Here is a 21,862-nt window from a genome sequence, read left to right as displayed (position 1 = left end):
AGTCCCTCTCTGTTCTTTTGATGCAACAACGTTTACACTAAACTTTAAATATCTTGATTGGAGCACAGCAGTAGCGTAAGATTTATTCATAACATATATCTGCTCTATAAAAAGGTTAGCTTACTCAACAATCAGTCCTTATCATAAACAGATGAGTTTACCCAGTCTTAGAGGGCCTGCTTTTTCTAAGAACATGACTGAGTGGCAGAGACAGTACAAATGTGGAATCCATGAAACCCATTCACCTCTGATTACTCCAGGTACTAATCATAACTAAGTTTAACTAAGTTATCATCATAAATTATAATAATGAGTTAGAAAACTTGAAATATTTGCCATGTCAATTTTTAAAAATCTTCCACAAAAACATATACTTAAGACAAAGGCTCTAGAAAGTTCTATCTTTCTAAGTGGGAAAGCAGCTCATCGAAGCTCTTCCTTGGCTTTTAGGAAGGCAAATACAATATCTCTAATAATGTTCAAGAGCTGTCATCCTGTCAGCTGTACCCTGAAAGTGATCCCTTTTCTATTTTGGTTACCTAAAAACAATTCATAGATTAGATGGTTTTATTGATGGCATATAAGAAAGTTATCATGAAGACTATTTAGAGGCACATTAAAATGTCAGGCTATTTCTCTGGTAATTTTAAATAATACGCATTACATGTAATGGACCTTGTGATGTTGGATTTGAACTGGTAACATCAGTAAAAATTGAGTTCCAGTAGTAATAAGCACTCCTACAGCCCAGAACTTGGCTTCTAAATACCTTCCTCACAAAAAGGAACCAGGACTTCTTGGGGGAAATGGACAATTCCAGGTCTGAGTAAGATTGGAACATCTTATGCCAAAAAGAAACGTACAGCAAGGCTTAAGGGGACATGCAAAGAGAATAAAGGAGCCTAATCTGGGATAATTTGAGTATAAAAACCAGTAATTTAAAAACAATCTTTTCCATGATCCAGCAATCCCACTTCTGGGTATATATCTAAAGGAAACAAATTATCTTGAAGAGAAATCTGTACTCTCATGTTCACTGCAGCATTATTCACAATAGCCAAGGTATGGAAACAACCTAGGTGTCCATCAGTAGATGAATGGATAAAGAAAATGTGGTATGTGTACACAATGGAATATTATTCAGCCTTAAAAATGAAGGAAATTCTGTCATTTGCAACAACATGGATGAAACTGTAGGGCATTATGCTAAGTAAAATGAGCCAGACAGAGAAAGACAAATACTGCATGGTATCACTTATATGTGGGATCTAAAGACTAAAAAGTCAAACTCCCAGAAACAGAGACTGGAGAAGTGGTTTTCAGGGGCTGGAGGCTGGGGGAAGTAGGGAGAGGTTGGTAAAAGGGTACAAACTTTCAGCTATAAGACAAGTAAGTTCTGAGGACCTAATGTATAACATGTTGACTATGGTTGATAACACTGTATTGTATAACTGAAATTTGCTAAGCGAGTAGAACAAATGTTCTCACACACATACACAAAAAAAGAAAATATGTGAGGTGACAGATATATTTACTGATTCAAAGGGGGAAATCCTCTCACAATGTACACATATATCAAATCATCATGCTGTACACTTTATCTTACAATTTTATTTGTCAATTCTGCCTCAATAAAGCTAAAAATATATATACATATATTACAAACACAACAAAGCTTGTTCTCTGATAATCACATTACTCTGAAATTCTTAATATGATAGTAACCATTATCTGTGCTTTAGGAGTCTACTAAAAGGAAGAACTAGATCTTCCAAAAAAAAAAAAAAACAAACCACAAAATGGTTAATACATAATTATAAAAGAAAAACATAATAATCACTAGGTACTTTGATTAAAGTCCAAAATTTTTATTCATGGTTCAATGATCAACTCACTGTGATTTTAAGGAAATAATATAATCTAACTGATTTTTAATTTTTCCATGTGTAATTCTGTGAGATACCAGATGATAACAGTAAAATACTCATCTGCCCAGCCAGTTGATTAACCAACACGTATGATGGGTAGGCACTCACCTGAATTCAACCACGATCTTCTTCTGGGGAAGGCCAGAAAACAGTTCACTTTTTAATCCATATTTTGAGCCATCTTCAATCACTTCTTGTAGTACTGTCTGAAAAGTAAAAGGTATGGGATTTAATGAAGAAAAAATTTGCAATTTTCTTAATTACTTTGTTACTGAGAACTAACTATTGCTAATTTGCTCATTCTGATTTATGGAACTGAGAATTTTATAGTATTGTTAGCAGTACCACCTTCTTCTATCGCTAATGCTAGTCAGAGCAGTCATAACACAGGTTAACATCTACGGGGCCTCTGTGCCCTTTTATACATCATGTCTATTCATCCTTATAGTAGCCAATGATGTAGATACTTTACAGATGAAGAAACTGAAGTTTAGAGAGGTAATTGCCAAAAGTCCCACAGCAAATAGAAACAACAAAACCAGAAGCAGCATCTAATATTTATCAAATGCATATTACGTGCCAGGCACTGTACTAAACATTTTATATGTATTATATGTATTAATTCTCACAACAACCCTAAGAGATGAGTATATTTTTACAAACGAGGAAACAGTAGCTCAGACTGGTTAAGTAACTTTCCCAAGGTCATACTGCAAAAACTTTGCTCACTCCACAGCTTATGTGTTAACTCTGCATGGTGCTGCTACTTTTGTGATACTAATGATCACAGTAATGGTAGAAAATAAATAAAAAATTATAATTTAAGTTCCTCTTGGCTACATAAGTAAAAAACAAGCAGATATCACAGAAACTGCCAAAACATATTCCAGGTTAATTTTTAGTTATTAACATAGAATTACTGTATGGTTCACAAAATTCGTACTTTATTTTTTGCTAACAGTGATGATGCATTTATTCATGTATTTACTTTTTACTGTAGGATTTTGAAATTACTGATAGATTTTTATTTACTCATACTGATTTTTGCTTCACACACAGTATTTGAAGTCCTAAAAATGTAGTTTATGATATGAAGAATTCTACTATCATAAGAGCTGGTTAAGACAGTCACTTTGGGACTTCCCTGGTGGCGCAGTGGTTAAGAATCCACCTGCCAGTTCAGGGGACATGGGTTTGATCCCTGGTCCAGGAAGATCCCACATACTGCGGAGCAACTAAGCCCGTGCGCCACAACTACTGAGCCCGTGCGCCTGGAGCCCATGCTCCGCAACAAGAGAAGCCACTACAATGAGAAGCTCACGCACTGCAACAACGCAACTAGAGAAAGCCTGCATACAGCAACGAAGACCCAACGCAACCAAATACATAAATAAATAATTAAAAAAAAAAAAAGACAGTCACTTAATGGAAAGGGCAGAGAAGGTAGTAGGAGGCAACAAAGCAACACTTTTAAGAAGCATCTATAGAGTGCCAGGCTCAAGTCTAGATGCTTCTTTCTTATCTTTAAGCCTCACAACCTTAAAATGGGCAAAACTTCCCATTTAACAGACGCAAGAACTAAGTGTGTATTTGCCCAAGGACAAAGAGAAAATAATATTCTCTTCACTGACACTGTGCATTAGGACATAAAGAGAAAGGACTAATATACAGACATTAAGTACAATAGTGCCTGTCCTATATGACGGACTCATTAAATGTTTGTTACTCCAAGAACATGGGTCACAAGAAGATTGCAAGTGGGAAGGTAAATGTAAGTGAGAGGCAATTCATACTCAGATTATTCAAAGGTTAAGGCCTACCCATCCTTTTGACTTTCTATCCCTTTTTATGTTACAGATGGTAGACTCCACAAAAGGTAATAGCAGTAAGTTAGAATTCTCTTTAACAAATGACCCTTGGTTCATTGATTTCGCTGGCATAAACAAAAAAAGGCAACTTTAATAAAAGACTATCTTACATGCTCCACTTCCAAACCATTCACTGACAATTCGACCTACCTGCTAACTAGCTAGCTTTTTTCTCTACCATTTCACTGCAAGTGCTCTCAAAATCAGTATTCTAAATGCCAAACCCAATTGAACACTTAAATTGTATTTAATACATTATTTTTATGAATACATTCTTTTCATAAAATTAAAAAATTAAACAAATTAAGATAAGGCTAAAGTCTAGAGTCCCTTTTGTTCATCTTCCCTAATCCTGGTCCCTTCCTGCTTTCCCCCGGAGTAACTACTTTTCAAGCATCATTTTAGCTGATTACTACTCCCTTCTCCTTGCAACTACCCTGCTTCCTTGGTTGTAGTGACATCATTCTACTGAATTTTGCTTTCCTTTATTTCCTTTGCAGACCCGTCTTCCACTGCCTGCCCCCACTCCCTACCCTGTGCTCCTTTCTTGCTTCTAGCTCCTTACTTTAGGCTTCTCCTAGGTGTAAAGTACTAAGACTTTACTACTTACCTACCAGAATCTTGTGCTAGAATGATATAGTCAACTCAGGATTGAACATCTCTCTCAGGCACTTCAAACAGAATATACTCCTCTTCCTTCAACGTTCTTCACTTCCACGAATTTCACTCTGAACCCCCCAGCTAACCAAGTCAGAAACCTAGGAGGAGTTCCTAAGATCTACCCTTTTCCCTCAACCTCCAGAACCAATCACCTGTTACTCACTGAGACCTGCTCATGCTATCTCCTAAATATTATAATTTTCCCCTCTGCCCTGGTTTAGACCGTCACCATCTGTCAGCTACACCACTACGAAAACAACTACAACAAAACAATAGCACCTATCTTCTTATACAATATACATATTTAATCAGGTCTATGTTCTGTTTAAAGCCTTCAATGACTCCCTACCACTTAAGAGATTTTATCAGTTTCTGGTTTTTTACTTTACATGCATATCATTTTTACTTTTAATTTCGAGGAAATTGATTTGTTGAAAGGCACTTTGTAATATCCATAAAAATCACAAGTTAGAAGTGTTAGTTTTTTTTGATGATATATAACTATTAAAATGAAATAAATTTCATAAGTGTAAGAAATACCAAAAAATCATGTGTGCCACCTGTAGTACACATAACACACCACGGAAAATAATGACAGAGGAAAGAGCTGAAACTCTTAGCATGTAAGGACCTTCATACTGTGTAATTTCATATCCTCCCCCATGCCATCCTATGTGCAAATCATACTCAATCACCTCCTGATTTCCAGACAATGCCATGTTTTTGACTGTACTCTGTCCCAAACTGTCCCCTCTGCCTGGAATGTCTGCCCTTGTATCTCCCAAGTATATTCTTTATCTTCATCCCAATTCAAGGTTACCTCCTGTCTCCTTGAGATAGATTTACTATGAGGGAGTGGGGAAAAAAAAATTTACGTATATCTTTCTTTACACTAGGATTGCATCTTATACATGCCCTCATTATATAATTCGTCCCACTGTCTACCCATCACACATTACACTGTGATATTTTTTATGCTTTGCTTTTTTAGATCATAAGCTCCTTGAGGACAAGATACATGCCATTTTGTCTTTAGATTTCAGTAATACAGTCCCTGGCAAATAATAAGAAGGAAGTTTATTGAATTAGTGGGCACAAAGAAGAATGTCAGTGAGCTAGTAAAGTTCTCTGATATTTTAATAGAGTAAGTTAGAGGCCCATCTATTCACCAGTATGTATGTTTAAAGGTAAGCGGTACTCAGTAATGTAAATGTAGGTACATAAAGAATGTATAACCAGAAATTAAATCTTTCAAAGGTTTCACTTTTTGGAATGCTTTAGCAAATTAACGAACATTCCAATTGGCAGGTGCTTTCTGTTTATCCACCACCATTATATTTTCTGTGGATGATTTTGTCATTTTATCTAATTCTTTATTGGTCAATATATATATTTTTAATTTATTTTATATATTTATCTTTGGCTGCGTTGGGTCTTCATTGCTGTGCGTGGGCTTTCTCTAGTTGCGGCGAGCGGGGGCTACTCTTTGTTGTGGTGCACGGGCTTCTCATTGCGGTAGCTTCTCTTATTGCGGAGCACAGGCTCTAGGTCATGTGGGCTTCAGTAGTTGCAGGACACAGGCTCAGTAGTTGTGGCTCACAGGCTCTAGAGCATAGGCTCAGTAGTTGTGGTGCATGGGCTTAGCTGCTCCACGGCATGTGGGATCTTCTGGGACCAGGGCTCGAACCCGTGTCCCCTGCATTGGCAGGCGGATTCTTAACTACTGCACCACCAGGGAAGTCCCTGGTCAGCATTTCTTGACGGCTCTCAAAAGAACTTCTAAGGAAGCTACCACTACTTGATTGGTCAGTTCCTTAGTCAATAGTTGAAAAGTGCTTAATCATTCATTCCTTCCATGTGTTCAGCTAATTGGCACTACCCATGACTTGAATGCATCCACTGCCTATTGACATAAACTCAATTAGTGAAATAATGAGCAGAGTTAGAGCCACTTAAATCAGTCTCTCTCTTTCTTTTTTTCCCCTTAAGTTTTGGTAGAGCATGCACAGTTGAATTTGGCAAATAAAAATGAATGTGTGCATGCGAAATAAAAAATTGTATTATCCACTGTGTATTTCTAATGCACACCTAAAAAACAGGATTTTGTTTGCCTTTTTCCTATTTGGTTAAACTCATATATTCTCTTTTTTTTCTCCCCATAAACTGAATTAACTATTATTCAAAGTTAGTTTCTCCTGAAAGTCATCTATAGACTACTCCAGGTAGAAGTTTGGTACCAAAGTGACAGTTCTTCACAATGATAAGTTCTTCTAGCTTTGAAAAATGTATTATCCAGTCTCAGATATTGGGCAGTTCCTACTACATTTAATTTCACATTTTAGCCTCCTACCTTTGATGATGATTTATATGAAGACATTATAAGCTATTATTAGTGAACCAAACCTAAGCTAACATTTAATCATCTCTGGTGCTGCCAGTGCTCGTAATTCAACTGCAATGCATGAACAGATATATTTTATGCAAGGCTAAGTTTGTACATGTGGAAACAACGATAAATTCATAATTCTCTGCTTGAGGAGTAAGTTTTGGACATAGATCATTGGCTCCATGTGAATCTCAGTAACTTTAACATGGAAAAAAAAAGTTTTATAATGGTCCTAAGAATGGTTGAATTTTCTTGATAGGATCTGAAAACTTCAGACATGCAAATGAACATTGTTTAAGGCCTGAAAATAATGGAGCCAGGTGTAGAAGAAATTAGGCTTTGAGCAGATAAGAATTATTATTAAAAAATTATAACACAGGTACATTCAATACTCCTTTTTTCAGACTATGGGTGTTCACTGCTCTAGGATGTATCTTTACTGTGACACTGAGCAGGCTACTGTAAGCAATCTGCTTGTTCCTTTAAAGAAAGTCACACTAATATCCAGATCCTCAAAGCTACAAGGAAGGGAGGGTTTCCATGTGAGAAACAGTAGCTGGACCTCAAAGCCCTAACTCTTTCCCTCCGTTGTCAATTGAGAAGGACTTGGGAATATATTTAATAAGTGAGCTAGTGGGCATCCTTAAACAGATAAAATCGCCTAGTTAATTAATTGTAATAAAGCATGAAAATTCATGGCCATTGAAAATTTAAATTATTAACTATGCCTTGCCTCGAAATATAAACTATATTTCTTTCAGCTAAGCTGGCTGTAAAGGCAAACTCCATCTACTGTAGCACATTTTCCCATAGTAAAATTGCCTATCAAATGGCCTAAAGTTTGGAAGGCATGTTGGCAAGTTCCATTTCTCCTTCCATAAACACTGAGGCAGCAACTGGAAGAAAGAGTCACTTATTTAAAAATGGTACATTAGATTCACTGGTTTGCTAAGTTGACACGAAATGTTATCAAGAGCCCAACAAGTTGTAGACACTTTTTAAAAAGCTCAAAACAAATTTTTCTTGTCCTTGTGACGGATTTTGGTTTAACAAGTTTGTCTTGAAGTAACAGTGAAAAAAAGGTAAAAGAAAAAAGTTCAAAGATCTAGAGACAAGCATGAAACACTAACTCTCCTTCAGAAGAATTATAGGGCTGATGGGTAAATGTCTGTAAACTATATAACCTTGGGAAGAAACTATATTATTAGAAATTTTGGTTTTAGTTATTTTCAATCCAAGACCATAGCATATACTAAGTCTGACCAATCCAACAATGGTGTGTATTTCTTTTTTTAAATTAATAGACCAAACCATGCATTATGATAAATTTTAAAGTTCAATTGAGATAAAACTCAACAAACGGTCTCACATCCAGGATGACTTGTCCTCCATGGGCTCACTCAAGGGAGACCCAATTCCTCTATGAGGTTTCCCCAACTCCCTCAGGTCATCCAGATTTTACCATCTCTGATGTTTCTAATGCTTATTGTATCAATCACTTTTTTAAAAAAATTTTGTTTTATTAAGAGAACTGTCTTATGGTTTCTCTTATATAAATTTTATGCTTCCAACAGATTATAGGCTACCAGAGAGTGAAACCAGCAGTACCTTTCTTGTATTCAATATGGAGTCCATTAATTCATTTAACCATAGTTATCTCGCACCTACTGCATGCCTGGCACTGCGATAGGAACCGGGGATGTGAGAAAAACAGATGCTATAAGCCCCAGTGGAAATTAGAGTTTAAAGAGCAATAGGCATTAATCAAATTGGGAATTCCCTGGCGGTCCAGTGGTTAGAGTTCTGCACTTCCACTGCAGGGGGCACAGGTTCGATCCTTGGTCAGGGAATTAAGATCCTGCTTGCTGCGTGGCACAGTCAGAAAAAAAAAAAAAAAAAAAAAAAAGAATAAATAAAATAAATAAAAAATTAATTAAAAAATAAAGTTATAGAAAAAAGATGTAAAATAGCAACTACAATAAGTTTTGCAAAGGAGACATATACAGTGTTATGAGCGTATATGAATGAAGGGGTAAGAAAGGCACTGCTAGGGAACATCAAGATCTGTAGGATAAGCAGATTTAACTCGGGGTGGCACTCCAGGCAGAGGGATCAGAATGTGCAAAGATTCTGAGGCAAGAGGAGGCACAATAAGTTTTAAGAACTGGAGGGAAACCACTGTAGCTGAAGCAGAGGGAATGAGTGAAGGTGCAACAGCTGCAACATAACCCATTCTTACCTTTGTTAATAGTTCTCTGTTTATTTTGAAATTTACAGTCCCTGGACCAGTGCTGATTTCACTCACCACCGTGTCACATTTTAGCTGAAAAGATAACAAATCAAGTAAAACAGGCATGTTATGAAATAGGCTTAATGAGCTTTGTAGTTCTAACCCTATCGGATTGGCTCCCAAGGGCAGCAGGTGGGTCCTCTCTCACAGTCATCGTGTCTGGACCTCGGCCTTAGCCCGTCTCCCCAGTTCCATCATTCTGTTTGCATTTACACGTTTTCTTCTTTTCCAGGCTAGAATGCCACTCTCTATTCAAAATCTCTCTCTTCCTCTTTCCCATTCTCTCACTTCAAATTCTCTTTCTAACGTGGAAAAAAGGGAGCATCACTTTACCCCCACCCTATGTACCCTGACCTGCAATGAATTCTTTTAATTTCATCCGCCTTGCATGAGAGTGACAGAACATGACATTCTGTCAAGGCATCCGCTAGAACAACTCACACCCACACATAAAATGTAAATAATTTAAATGCTCGGTCTTCAATGGATACGCTTTACATTTTTAACCAACTAGATGTTCAAAGCACCCGAGATACCCATGAATCTTGAAGAAATACCTGCTGTCACTGAGGAGCCACTAGCCTTTACTTCTGAGAACTCACAGGAGGAGGAGGAAATAAATCTTATAATTAGGATAATTTTATTCCTGGTATACTTCCTGATAAAAATCTGGGGTAATTTCTGTGGTCAAATAAACATTTACTTAGCTACCAAAGCTCCTTTATCATAGTCATTCTTTAAACATTTTTTTCTATGAAAGTAACTTTCATTGTTTGGACTCTTCAGTGTGCCCATGCCCTCCTCTGTGTCACATGTAATAACCTTATTTTTAAAAAAAACTTCCCCCCAAACCTGCTTTTCTAAAGGTATTACACTAACAATTTAGACGTGGTCATTCACCACAATCCTTTCAATTCCTCTTTTAGATACGGAACCCATCAGAGAAATTAGAAATGGAAGAGGTTTGTTAAATCACCTAACCACTTCTTCTCCGCAATCATGATTCCATTTACATCTAATCATTTCTTCTCATGTTTTAACGTTCATCTTCCCAGAAACTTATTTTAAAAATTGCAACCCACTGCTCTAATTTATCAAGCTTGTTCTACTAAATTCAGAAGTCCATCCAGCTTCAATCTGTAAATTTAATTAACACTTCAGTCTTCCTGTAAGTAGTTAATCAAAAAATTGAATAATGTCAGCTCAAGAGGAATGTTTTATACCTAATTTCATAAACCATCTTAACCTTACAGTATGCAGCTAAAATAAATTTAAATTATACTTTTCAAGGTGCCTTGAACAAAAATGCTATTAAATTCATTATTATGGCTGAGACAGCCTGCAGAGATAGCTTGTAGAGTAGTTTCTTCTTTGAAATACTACATTTATTATAATGTCAAAAAGAGATAATAGTGCTAAAGTACCTTCTCTGCCAGTCTCATGGCTTGAAGTTGAATATCTGGTCTTGAATGGCCATTGTTGTGTTCCAATAGAGAATCCACAGAAAGCTGAAAGTCAGCTACTTCTCTAAAGACAGACATTGAAACAGGAAAAGGCTGTTACCTTAAAAACATTACTAGTGTAACAAACAAACAAATGAAAAAGACTAATTAGTCTGTGTTCTCTACATTGACACAATTTTATCAGAAGGAATTACACTTTCAAAATATAAAGCAATCAGAAATATCATCACCTTGTATTGATTTAGAACTTTATCTTGCATCACCTTACAAAACTCTTCCTCTTCCATTACCTAGTTGTAGCTTTATGGTATCTCTGTGGGAGAGGCAGAGCAACCACCTTATTTGATAGATGTGAAAAATGACGTCCGGCAAGTTCAATGTCTCCCCTAAAAATCCGCCTGCAACTAATAAGCAGACTCAGTAAAAAGCGCAAGTCTCTTGACTGCTTCTATCAGTACAAATCTTCTTCCACTATTCCACATGCTTCCTTCATTCAAGTCCCTTCATTGACCTTCAAGTGACCAAAGCACAATTTTTAAAAAATGTTGTAATCTGAGTTTCAACATGAGAGGAAGAATATTCTTCTTAACACTGAGTAGTTCCTTAAGGAGATAGACAGTGCTGTTCTTTTCATTGGGCTGGTGATGAAACAATGCAAAAACCAAGAAACCAAGAAAGAAACACAAAGCAACCGATTAGTGAAAACAATCATTTGCTTCAGAAGAGCAGTTATCTCTAGGAAAGGATGGTAGGGAGTGGAATCAAAGAAGTATATACAGGTGGCTTCAATGGTATCTGTAATGTTTGATTTCTGAAAACAAAAATTTGGAAAAAAATTAAGACCTGACATTCAAAAGTGAGCATGAGTGTTCATTGTATTATTCGCTATAAATTTTCTGTAGCTTGAAATCTTCTAGGTGTAAAAATAATTTTAATTAATATACAAACATCCACATAATTACCAACACTGAACATCCTCTGATGTTTAATAATGAAGTAGAGAATGAGACTTTATGGGCAGGATAAGTGGGTTGAACCATTATCTGTCTAGCCCATCTGTAATGCAAAATAGAAGAGCACAAATCACTTCCTTCTTACCACTCTTGAAATTCAGGCACATGTCTAAAAAATTCTGTGTGGCTTCTGATCACATTAAAGAATCTAGTCAATAATGACCATTAAGAATTTTCCTGAGCCTTGAGAAGTGACCAGGGCAGCAGAGTAGGAAGACCCTGAGCTTCCTTCCTTCCACATGCACACCAAAATTGCAGCGATTTACAGAGCAACTATCCATGAAATCCACCTGAAGACTAGGAGAAATTATCTCCTACTGCTAAGGAAGGAACCACAATGAGACTAGTAAGAGGGGCAGAGATGTGGTAGAGTCAAGACCCACAAACGGGAGGATAATTACAATTACGGAGGTTTTCTCCAAGGAGCAAAGCCCCACACTGGGCTCCCCAGCCTGGGGGTCTACACTGGGAAGATGAGCCTGTAGCATGTTGGTTTTGAAAGCCGGTGGGGCTTACTTTCAGGAGAGCCAGAGGACTGTGGGAAATATAAACTCCACTCTTAAAGGGTGCACAAAAAATTTCACAAGCTCTAAGACCAGGGCAAAAGCATAACTCGAAAGGAGCATGGGTCAGACCCACTTGCAGGTCTTGGAGAGCCTCCCAAAGAGCAGGAGGCAAATGGAGCTCACCCGGGGGACAGAGACGCTGACAGCAGCCAATTTAGGGAGCTCATCCCATGAGGACACTGGTGCAGGTATGCGCCATTTTGAAACCCTCCCTCTAGCTTATCAGTGCTGGGACCCAGCTTCATGCACCAGCCAGTCCTCACCACCCCTGGGATACCCCAGGCAGGGACCTGGCCCCACCCAGCAGTGGGCTGACACTAGCCCAGGGATCCCCAAGCTGCCAGAGGTGGTCATAGGACCCTCTTTACCCACTGGGGTGGACACCAGCCCTGGGACTCCCTAGGCCCTGCAGCAAGAGACACAGCTTCGCCCACTAGTGGGCCAGCATTAAGACTCTGGATCCACTGGGACACATCCCCACCCAACAGAACGCTGACATCACCTCCAGGATAGCTTGGGCACCTCAGCCAGCCATGTCAGGATATGACCACACTCACCAGTGGGCCATCACCAGCCCTGTCAAGAATCGACCCTGCCCACCAGGAGGCCACCACCAGCCCCGGGACCACCCAACGCCATGGCCCTATCCATCAGCAAGCTAACACTAGCTCTGGGACTCTGAGCCCTGCAGCCAGCCACCCCAGGACGTAGCTCCCCACCAGAGGGCCAGCACTAGCCCCAGGACCCCCTGCAGCTCTGTAGCCAGTCGCCTTCTGAACCAGCCCTGCCCACCTGCTGGCCTGCACCAGGCCCTGGACTCCCCTGGCAACACAGCCAGCCACACCAGGACCCAGCCCTCCTGACCAGCCTGTCAGCACCAATAATTGGACACATCAGGCCAAGCAGCTAGCTGGGCAGGGACACAGCCCCACCAGCTGAAGGTCAGATGTTTCAGGATCTCCAGAGCTGCCAGCTGCCCTGGGACTTGGCCCTGCCCACCAGTGAGCAGGCACTAGCCCTGGAACCTACTGGGCCTTGGCCCAGCCCCAGTGGGCTGACACTGACACTGGGACCACTAGGGCCTCGCAGCTACAGATGCCAGGACCTGGCTCTGCCCACCAATGGGCCAGCACTAGCCCTAGGACCCATTGGGGCTCCGTAGCCAGTTGTCTAGCGACCGGGTCCTAGCCATCTATTGGTTGGTACCAGGACCAGGACTCCCCTGGCCATGAACTCCACTGCACCAGGATCTGGCCCCACCTATCAGTGACTGGCAGCCTTCACACAAGGCAGGGCCTGGCAACCCACTGTCCTACCCACAAAAGAGCCAGGCCTACTTGCATGCCCACAGTAGTCAGCCTGCCACAACAGAAAGACCCAAAAAGCCCACATAGGGGACACCTCTAAAGCATATGACTCTAGTGACCAGAGGGGAGCGTGCTGCTAGGACCCATATGAAGTTTTCTACATAAGGTCACTTGTCTAGAATAGGAAATGTAACCAACCTACCAAATACATAGAAATAAAAACATAATTAGACAAAATGAGGTCTCAGAGAAATACATTCCAAATGAAGTAACAAGATAAAACCCCAGAAGAAGAATTGAGTTAAGTGGCGATAAGCAATCTACCCAATAAAGAGTTTAAGGTAATGATCACAAAGATGCTTGGGAGAATGGATGAACAGAGGGAGAAGTTTTAAACAAATAGAAGATATAAAGTAGAATCAAACAGAGCTAAAGCATACAACAACTGAAATAAAAATACACTACAAGAAATTAATAGGAGATTAGATGATACAGAGGACGGATCAGTGAATTGGAAGAGCAGTGGAAATTACTACTCTGTGGGCTGAAAAGGAGGGAGTGGATGATATATTTACAGCAACAAAACGGAAAAAAAACCCTACAACCAAGAATACTGTATCTAACAAGGTTTTTATTCAGATTTGAAGGAGAGATCAAAAGTTTTACAGACAAGCAAAAGCTAAGAGTTCAGCACCATGAAACTAGCTTTAAAAGAAATGTTAATGGGATGGAAGAATATTGTTAAAATGACCATACTACCCAAGGCAATCTACAGATTCAATGCAATCCTTATCAAAATATCAATGGCATTTTCCATAGAAAAAGAATAATTCTAAAACTTGTATGGAAACACAAAAGACCCAGAATAGCCAAAATAATCTTAAGAACAACAAAGCTGAAGTATAACACTCCCTGATTTCAAACTATGCTACAAATCTACAGTAATCAAAACAGTATAGTACTGGCACAAAAACAGACATATAGGGACTCCCCTGGTGGCGCAATGGTTAAGAATCCACCTGCCAGTGCAGGGGACACGGGTTCAAGCCCTGGTCGGGGAAGATCCCACATGCTGTGGAGCAACTAAGCCTGTGCACCACAACTACTGAGCCTGTGCTCTAGAGCCTGCGAGCCACAACTACTGAAGCCCATGTGCCTAGAGCCCATGCTCCGCAACAAGAGAAGCCACCGCAATGAGAAGCCTGTGCACCACAACGAAGAGTAGCCCCCACTCGCCGCAACCAGAGAAAGCACGTGCAGCAACGAAGACCCAACGCAGCCAAAAATAAATAAATAAATAAAAAAACAAAAAAACCAGACATATAGATCAATGGAACAGAATAGAGAGCCCAGAAATAAACCAACATTTATATGGGCAACTCATCTACAACAAAGGAGGAAAGAATATACAATCGAGAAAAGACAGCCTCTTCAATAAATGGTGCTGGGAAACTGGACATTTACATGCAAAAGAATCAAACTGTACTACTCTCTCACACCATGCACAAAAAAGAAATTCAAAATGGATTAAGGACTTAAACGTAAGACCTGAAACAATAAAACCTGTAGAGGAAAACATAGGCAGTACATTCTTTGACACTGGTCTTAATAATATTTCTTTTGCATATGTCTCCTCAGGCAAGGAAGGCAAAGCAAAAATAAACCAATGGGACCTAATCAATCTAAAAAGCTATTGCACAGCAAAGGAAACTATCACCAAAATGCAAATCACCTACTGAATGGGAGAAGATATTTGCAAACAATATATCCAACAATGGGTCAATATCCAAAATATACAAAGAAATCATACAACTCAACATCAAATAAACAAACAACCCAATTAAAAAATGGGCAGGGTTCCAGGATTGACATTTTTCCAAAGAAGACATACAGATGGCCAACAGGCACATGAAAAGTTGCTCAACATCACTAACCCTCAGGCAAATGCAGATCAAAATCACAATGAGGTATCATTCCTACCTGTCAGAATTGCTATTACCAAAAAGACAACAAATAATAAGTGGTGGCAAGGATGTGGAGAAAATGGAACCCTTATGCACTGTTGCTGGGAATGTAAATTGGTGCTGCTACTATGTAAAATAGTATGCAGATTCCTCAAAAAATTAAAACTAAGCTACTAAGCTACAGTCTATGAATTCCAAGTCTGGGTATTTATCCAAAGAAAATGAAAACACTAATTTGAAAAGATATGTATACCCCTATGTTCACTGCAGCATTATTTACTATAGCCAAGATACGGAAGGAACTTCAGTGCCCATCAACAGATGAGCAAATAAAGAAGATGTGGTATGTGTGTGTGTGTGCACACACACACGCACCACACACTGGAATATTATTCAGCCATAAAAAGAATGCAATCTTGCCATTTGCAGCAACATGGATGGACCTAGATGGTATTCTACTAAGTGAAATAAGTCAGACAGAGAAAGACAAATACTATATGATTTCACTTAATTGCAGACTCTAAAAAACAAAACAGATGAACAAACATAACCAAACAGAAACAGAATCATAGATACAGAGAACAAACAGGTGGTTGCCAGAGGGGAAGGGTGTAGGGGGAAGAGAGAAATAGGTGAGGAAGATTAAAAGGTACAAACTTTCAGTTACAAAATAAATCAGTCACAGGTATGAAATGTACAGTGTGGGGAATACAGTCAATAATTCCGCAATGCCGTTGCATGGTGACCAATGACAACTAGACTTAACATGATCATTTTGAAATGTACAGAAATCACTATGTTGTAGAATATGAACAGTGTTGTAGGTCAATTATACTTCAAAAACAAACAAACAAGCAAACAAACTAACAGACTCCTAGAAAAAGAGATCAGATTTGTGGCTACCACAGGTGGGGGTTAGGGGAAGGGGGAATTAGATGAAGGTAGTCAAAAGGTACAAACTTCCAGTTATAAGATAAATAAGTACTAGGGATATAATGTACAACATGACAAAGATAATTAACACTTGTATGTTAAGAGAGTAAATCCTGAGAGTTTTTATCACAAGGAAAAAAATTTTTTTCTCTACTTCTTTAATGTTGTCTATAGGGGATGATGGATGTTCACTAAACTTACTGCGGTCATCATTTCATGACAATATGTACGCCAAATCACTATGCTGTACATCTTAAACTCATACAGTGCTGTATGTCAATCATATCTCAATAAAACTGGGGGGGGGGGGGAAGGATTCTCCTGCGCCTTAATCCATTATCCAGAAGCCTAGTGTGGATTACACTTATCAACCCAAACTCATCTACTGACATTTGAGGTGTAACCAAAGACCCAAATTCAACTATTAATCAGTGTCTGTGTGCTCTTGGGCATGTTGCTTAATTTCTTTTGTAGCACAGTAAAATGGTGATGGTAATGGCGCCTACTTAAGTTCTGGTAAAATAATCCTAGTTCTGATGTTAAATAAAAATGTTAATACAGTACCAAGCCATGGGGAATTATTCTGTCTGTAGTTCTTCACTTACTGGATTGGTTGGCAAACCATTCTGTTTCTTTTCTAAGACTATTCTCTAATGATTACATAACAATTTAATTTTCTAAAGATTAACTTTAATTGTGGAAACTCATATAAGGTTTGAATATATTTATTCTTACCAAAGAACTCTGTTTAGTCAAGTATTTGTGCCAAAAATGTGGGAAACTGAAGAAATTAGTCTAACAAAATGGGAATAACACAAAGATTTTAAAAAATAAAAACCATATAAAGTTAAAATAAGAGCTATAACAGCAATATTAATTGAAAATAAAGATTTGAATGTACCAAAGATTAAATAATGATTTGACATATAGCTAAGATGCTTTCTTTTTTTTGAAATTGAAGTATAGTTGATTTACAATGTTGTGTTAATTTTTGCTGTACAGCAAATTGATTTTGTTACACATACATACATATATACATACATTCTTTCTGATATTCTTTTCCACTATGGTTTATCTCAGGATATTGAATATACTTCCCTGTGTGGGATACTTTATAAAAGGTTTAATATGACCATAAACCTACAGGATGGCTCTCAAACATCCAGGAAAACCCAAACGGGTCACATGATTTTCTACAGATGGTTTAAAAAGTTAAGAGTACGAAGTATCCAAAATTTTATTTGAGACATAAATAATAAACTAATTCAATTTAAAAATTCTCAATAAAATCAAATATTTTCAAGTAGTTCAGTGGTATAAGGACAAATTTTAAAAATCATCCTTTTAGGCCAATAATAATGATTAACACCAATTTATTAAACTAAGAATATTTAAAACACAAATTCTGAATTCGGTGCTGGGTTATTTGCTAGTATGAAAGGACCCATAGAGAAGTAAACGCTTCAGGGAGGTGAGGGTAATCAACCAGACTTGATCCCAGTGTTCCCTTTTGGGAGATTTTAATTATACACCCACCAGAAACTTTTGCTTTGTCTATTTAGTGAAGTAATTTTTTAAAAATTGAAGTACTGTATAGTTGATTTACAATATTGTGTTAGTTGCAGGTGTGCAGCAAAGTGATTCAGTTACACACACACACACACACAAATGTGTGTGTGTGTATATATATTCTTTTTCAGATTCTTTTCCACTATAGGTTATTACAAGATATTGAATATAGTTCCCGGTGCTATACAGTAAGTCCTTGTTGTTATCTATTTTATATATAGTAGTGTGTATCTGTTGATCCCAAACTCCTAATTTATCCCTCCCTCCCCCGCTTCCCCTTTGGTAATCATAAGCTTGTTTTCTGTGTCTGTGAGTGTTTGTTTTGTAAATAAGTTCATTTGCATCATTTTTTTAGATTCCACATATAAATGATATCATTTGATATTTGCCTTTCTCTGTCTGACTTACTTCACTTACTATGGTAATCTCTAGGTCCATCCATGTTGCTGCAAATGGCAATATTTCATTCTTTTTTATGGCAGAGTAATATTCTATTACGCACGTGTGCACGCACGCACACACACACACCATCTTCTTTATCCATTCCTCTGCTGATGGACACTTAGGTTGCCTCCATGTCTTGGCTATTGCAAACAGTGCTGCTATGAACATTGGGGGGCATGTATCTTTTCGAATTACAGTTTTTGTCTTTTCCGGATATATGCCCAGGAGTGGAATTGAGTTTTTTTTTTTAACAAATCTCCATACTGTTTTCCACAGTGGCTTTACCAATTTACATTCCCACCAACAATGTAGGAGGGTTCCCTTTTCTCCACATCCTGGAGAGGCAATTCTTGAATGTGAACTTTGTGAAAAGTCAGAACTGAAACAATCTAAATGTCCATCAACAGGGCAGCGTTAAGAGTAAGCCATTGTTAAAAAGTGGTATTTTCAAAGAAATGATGCCAAGAGAAAGGGTTCAAAATCATACATACAGTTGTTTTATAGCTATGACTTTTTTAAGGCTGAAAGACATATTCAAAGAGAAAAGATAAAAGATATACCAAATTGCTAACATCAGTTGTCTTACTGTATGTAGTAAGAGTATTGGGGAGTTTTTCTTCTTATTCTTCTGTATTTTCCTGAATTTCCTTAAGGTTATGTTTTGCCTTCGTGACAGAAAAACTAATTAAAAAAAAATCCCTTTAAAATGACATAACATCTAGACTATGAAAAGCAGCTGTCAAAATAGTCCACTGTGAAGCAGGAGAGTGGGTAGGGGTGTAGACAACACAAAACTGGCCATGTGCTAATGATCTTGAGTGATGGGCACATAGCAGCTCACTAAACTATACCCTCTACTTTCATATCGTTTATAATTAAAAAAATAAGTTTAAAAAGCAATAGCTACTTCCCCACTACTTCTGAGAAGTTGTTGTGGTTTCAGACTGAAATCCATAGATCTGAGTAGTACTGGCTGGTAACAAAGTTACTAATTCTGTCTACTACAAGCAGTATTAAACAGGAATTTCACCACAGTTGAAAATACAGCTGGGACTTCCCTGGCAGTCCAGTGGCTAAGACTCTGCACATCCACTGCAGGGGGTGTGGCTTCAATTCCTGGTCAGGGAACTAAGATTCTGCACGTCGTGGCCAAAAAAAAAAAAAAAAAAATTCAGCTGACTCTTAAACAACTGGGGGGAGTTAGGGGCACTGACCATCCGAGCAGTTGAAAATCCCAGTGTAATTTTACAGTCAGCCTTCCAAATCCACGGTTCTGTATCCACGGTTCAACCAACCATGGATTATGTAGTACCATAGTTCAGGCTAGCTGAAAAAATCCATGTATAACTGGACCCATGCAGTTTAAACCCATGTTGTTCAAGGGACAACTGTATAACTGAATTAGGAGACCTGAGCAAATGGATTCATATCACATTAAATAAACCAAATTAACAAAAATAAAATTTCTTAATTCTCCTGGCATGTTATAGCGTTTTAGAATCAAGTTAGAAATATAGAATAGTTAGGCTTTTGACTTCCCTGGTGGTGCAGTTAGTTAAGAATCCACGTGCCAATGCAGGGGACACGGGTTCGATCCCTGGTCCGGGAAGATCCCACGTGCCGTGGAGCAATTAAGCCACTGCGCCAGAACTACTGAGCCTGGGCTCTAGAGCCCGCGAGCCACAACTACTGAAGCTCACATGCCTAGAGCCCGTGCTCTGCAACAAGAGAAGCCACCGCAATGAGAAGCCCGCGCACTGCAACGAAGAGTAGCCCCTGCTCACCACAAGTAGAGAAAGCCTGCGTGGAGCAATGAAGACCCAACACAGCCAAAAAAAAACCACCAAAAAACAAGAACAGTTAGGCTTTGTTTTAGTACTCTAAAGAATAACTGGGTTTATGAAGGCAAAGCTAGGGATTTCCTTTGTTGTAAACAAATTTAATATGCAGAATTTTAGACTGGTAGCCTAGAAAAATTGAGGTCCTCCCCAATATTTATTTTCTATAAACCAAAGTCCTGGTATTTCAGATTGTTAAAGGGGAGCTACCCAAAGGAACTGCAAGCAGGTAAAGAAAATCTTATTCAAAAGAGGGGCCAAGACAACAGGCGCATGGAAAGATGCTCAGCATCACTAATTATTAGGAAAATGCAAATCAAACCAATAATGAGATATCCCCTCACATCAGAATAGGTACTGTCAAAAAGGTGAGAAATAAGTGTTGGCAAGGATGTGGAGAAAAGGGAACCCTCATATACTGTTGGTGGGAATGTAAATTGGTGCAGCCACTATGGAGATTCCGCAAAAAGTTAATGGAACCACCACATAATCCAGCTATCCTACTTCTGGGTATTTATCAAAAGAATATGAAAGCACTAATTTGAAAAGATAAAAGCACCCCTATGTTTACTGCAGCATTATTTACAATAGCCAATGCATGGAAACAACCTAAGTGTCCATAAATGAATAGATAAAGATGTGGTACATATATACAATGGAATACTACTTAGCCATAAAAAAGAAATAATGCCATTTGCAGCAACATGGATGGACCTAGAGATTATCATACTAAGTGAAAGTAAGTCAGACAGAGAAAGACAGCTATTGTATGATAGTGCTTATATGTGGAATCTAAAAAAAGGGTACAAATGAACTTATCTACAAAACAGAAATGGAGTTACAGATGTAGAGAACAAACTTACGGTTACCAGGGGTAAGGTGGGGGAGGGATAAGATTGGGATTGACATATACACACTACTATATATAAAACAGGTAACTAATAAGGACCTACTGTATAGCACAGGGAACTCTACTCAATACTCTGTAATGGCCTATATGGGAAAAGAATCTAAAAAAAGAGGGGATATATGTTTACGTATAACAGATTCACTTTGCTGTACATCTGAAACTAACACAACACTGTAAATTAACTGTACTCCAATAAAAAATTTTTAAAAAGGAGATGTGGTATATATATAAACAATGGAATACTACTCAGCCATAGAAAAAGATGAGATCTTGCCATCTGGGACAATGTGGTTGGACCTCGAGGGTATTACGCTAAATGAAATAAGTCAGACAAAGAAAGACAAATTCCGTATGATTTCACTCATATGTGGAGTATAAGAAATAAAAACAAAGTAAGTGAACAAACCAAACATGCAGCTACAGAGACAGAGTGGTGGTTACCAGAGGGGAAGGGGTGGTGCGGCAGGGGGGTGGGTGAAATGGGTGAAGGGGATCAACTGTATGATGACACATGGAAACTGAAGTTTTGGTGGTGAGCACGCTATACCGTTTAGAGAATGCTGTGCGCATGAAATTTATATAATGTTATAAGCCAATGTTACTTCAATTAAGAAAAAAAAAGAAACAAAAAGATGGGCCAATACAGTTCAGCTTATTAAAGGTCTTTGAAACATAAAATAAAAACTGAGACATTCCATTATGCAAAATGTCCTTTACAGATTT

The 21,862-nt window shown here is 38.4% G+C and overlaps 1 protein-coding gene across 2 annotated transcripts in view; it reads right to left on the bottom strand.

Annotated features, from left to right (window-relative positions):
* The window catches only part of RARS2 (arginyl-tRNA synthetase 2, mitochondrial), an 86,730-nt gene that overhangs the window by 35,429 nt on the left and 29,439 nt on the right, over nucleotides 1-21,862 (bottom strand). The window contains exons 1-4 of one of the 2 annotated variants that reach the window (XM_068550868.1): nucleotides 10,826-11,213; nucleotides 10,557-10,659; nucleotides 9,082-9,165; nucleotides 2,037-2,134 (exon numbers count right to left, since the gene is read on the bottom strand). In XM_068550868.1, coding sequence (XP_068406969.1) covers nucleotides 2,037-2,134; nucleotides 9,082-9,165; nucleotides 10,557-10,574 — 200 coding nt within the window. In that variant the 5' untranslated portion in view covers nucleotides 10,575-10,659; nucleotides 10,826-11,213. Of the gene's footprint in view, nucleotides 1-2,036; nucleotides 2,135-9,081; nucleotides 9,166-10,556; nucleotides 10,660-10,825; nucleotides 11,214-21,862 lie in introns of those variants that run through there. The other variant, XM_068550867.1, reaches the window with a different exon arrangement.

This window comes from Eschrichtius robustus, chromosome 9 (assembly GCF_028021215.1).
Source record: "Eschrichtius robustus isolate mEscRob2 chromosome 9, mEscRob2.pri, whole genome shotgun sequence".
Taxonomy (NCBI): Eukaryota; Metazoa; Chordata; class Mammalia; order Artiodactyla; family Eschrichtiidae; genus Eschrichtius; species Eschrichtius robustus.
Note: the sequence above shows the minus strand (reverse complement) of the source record. Positions and strands in the feature narration are given on the sequence as shown.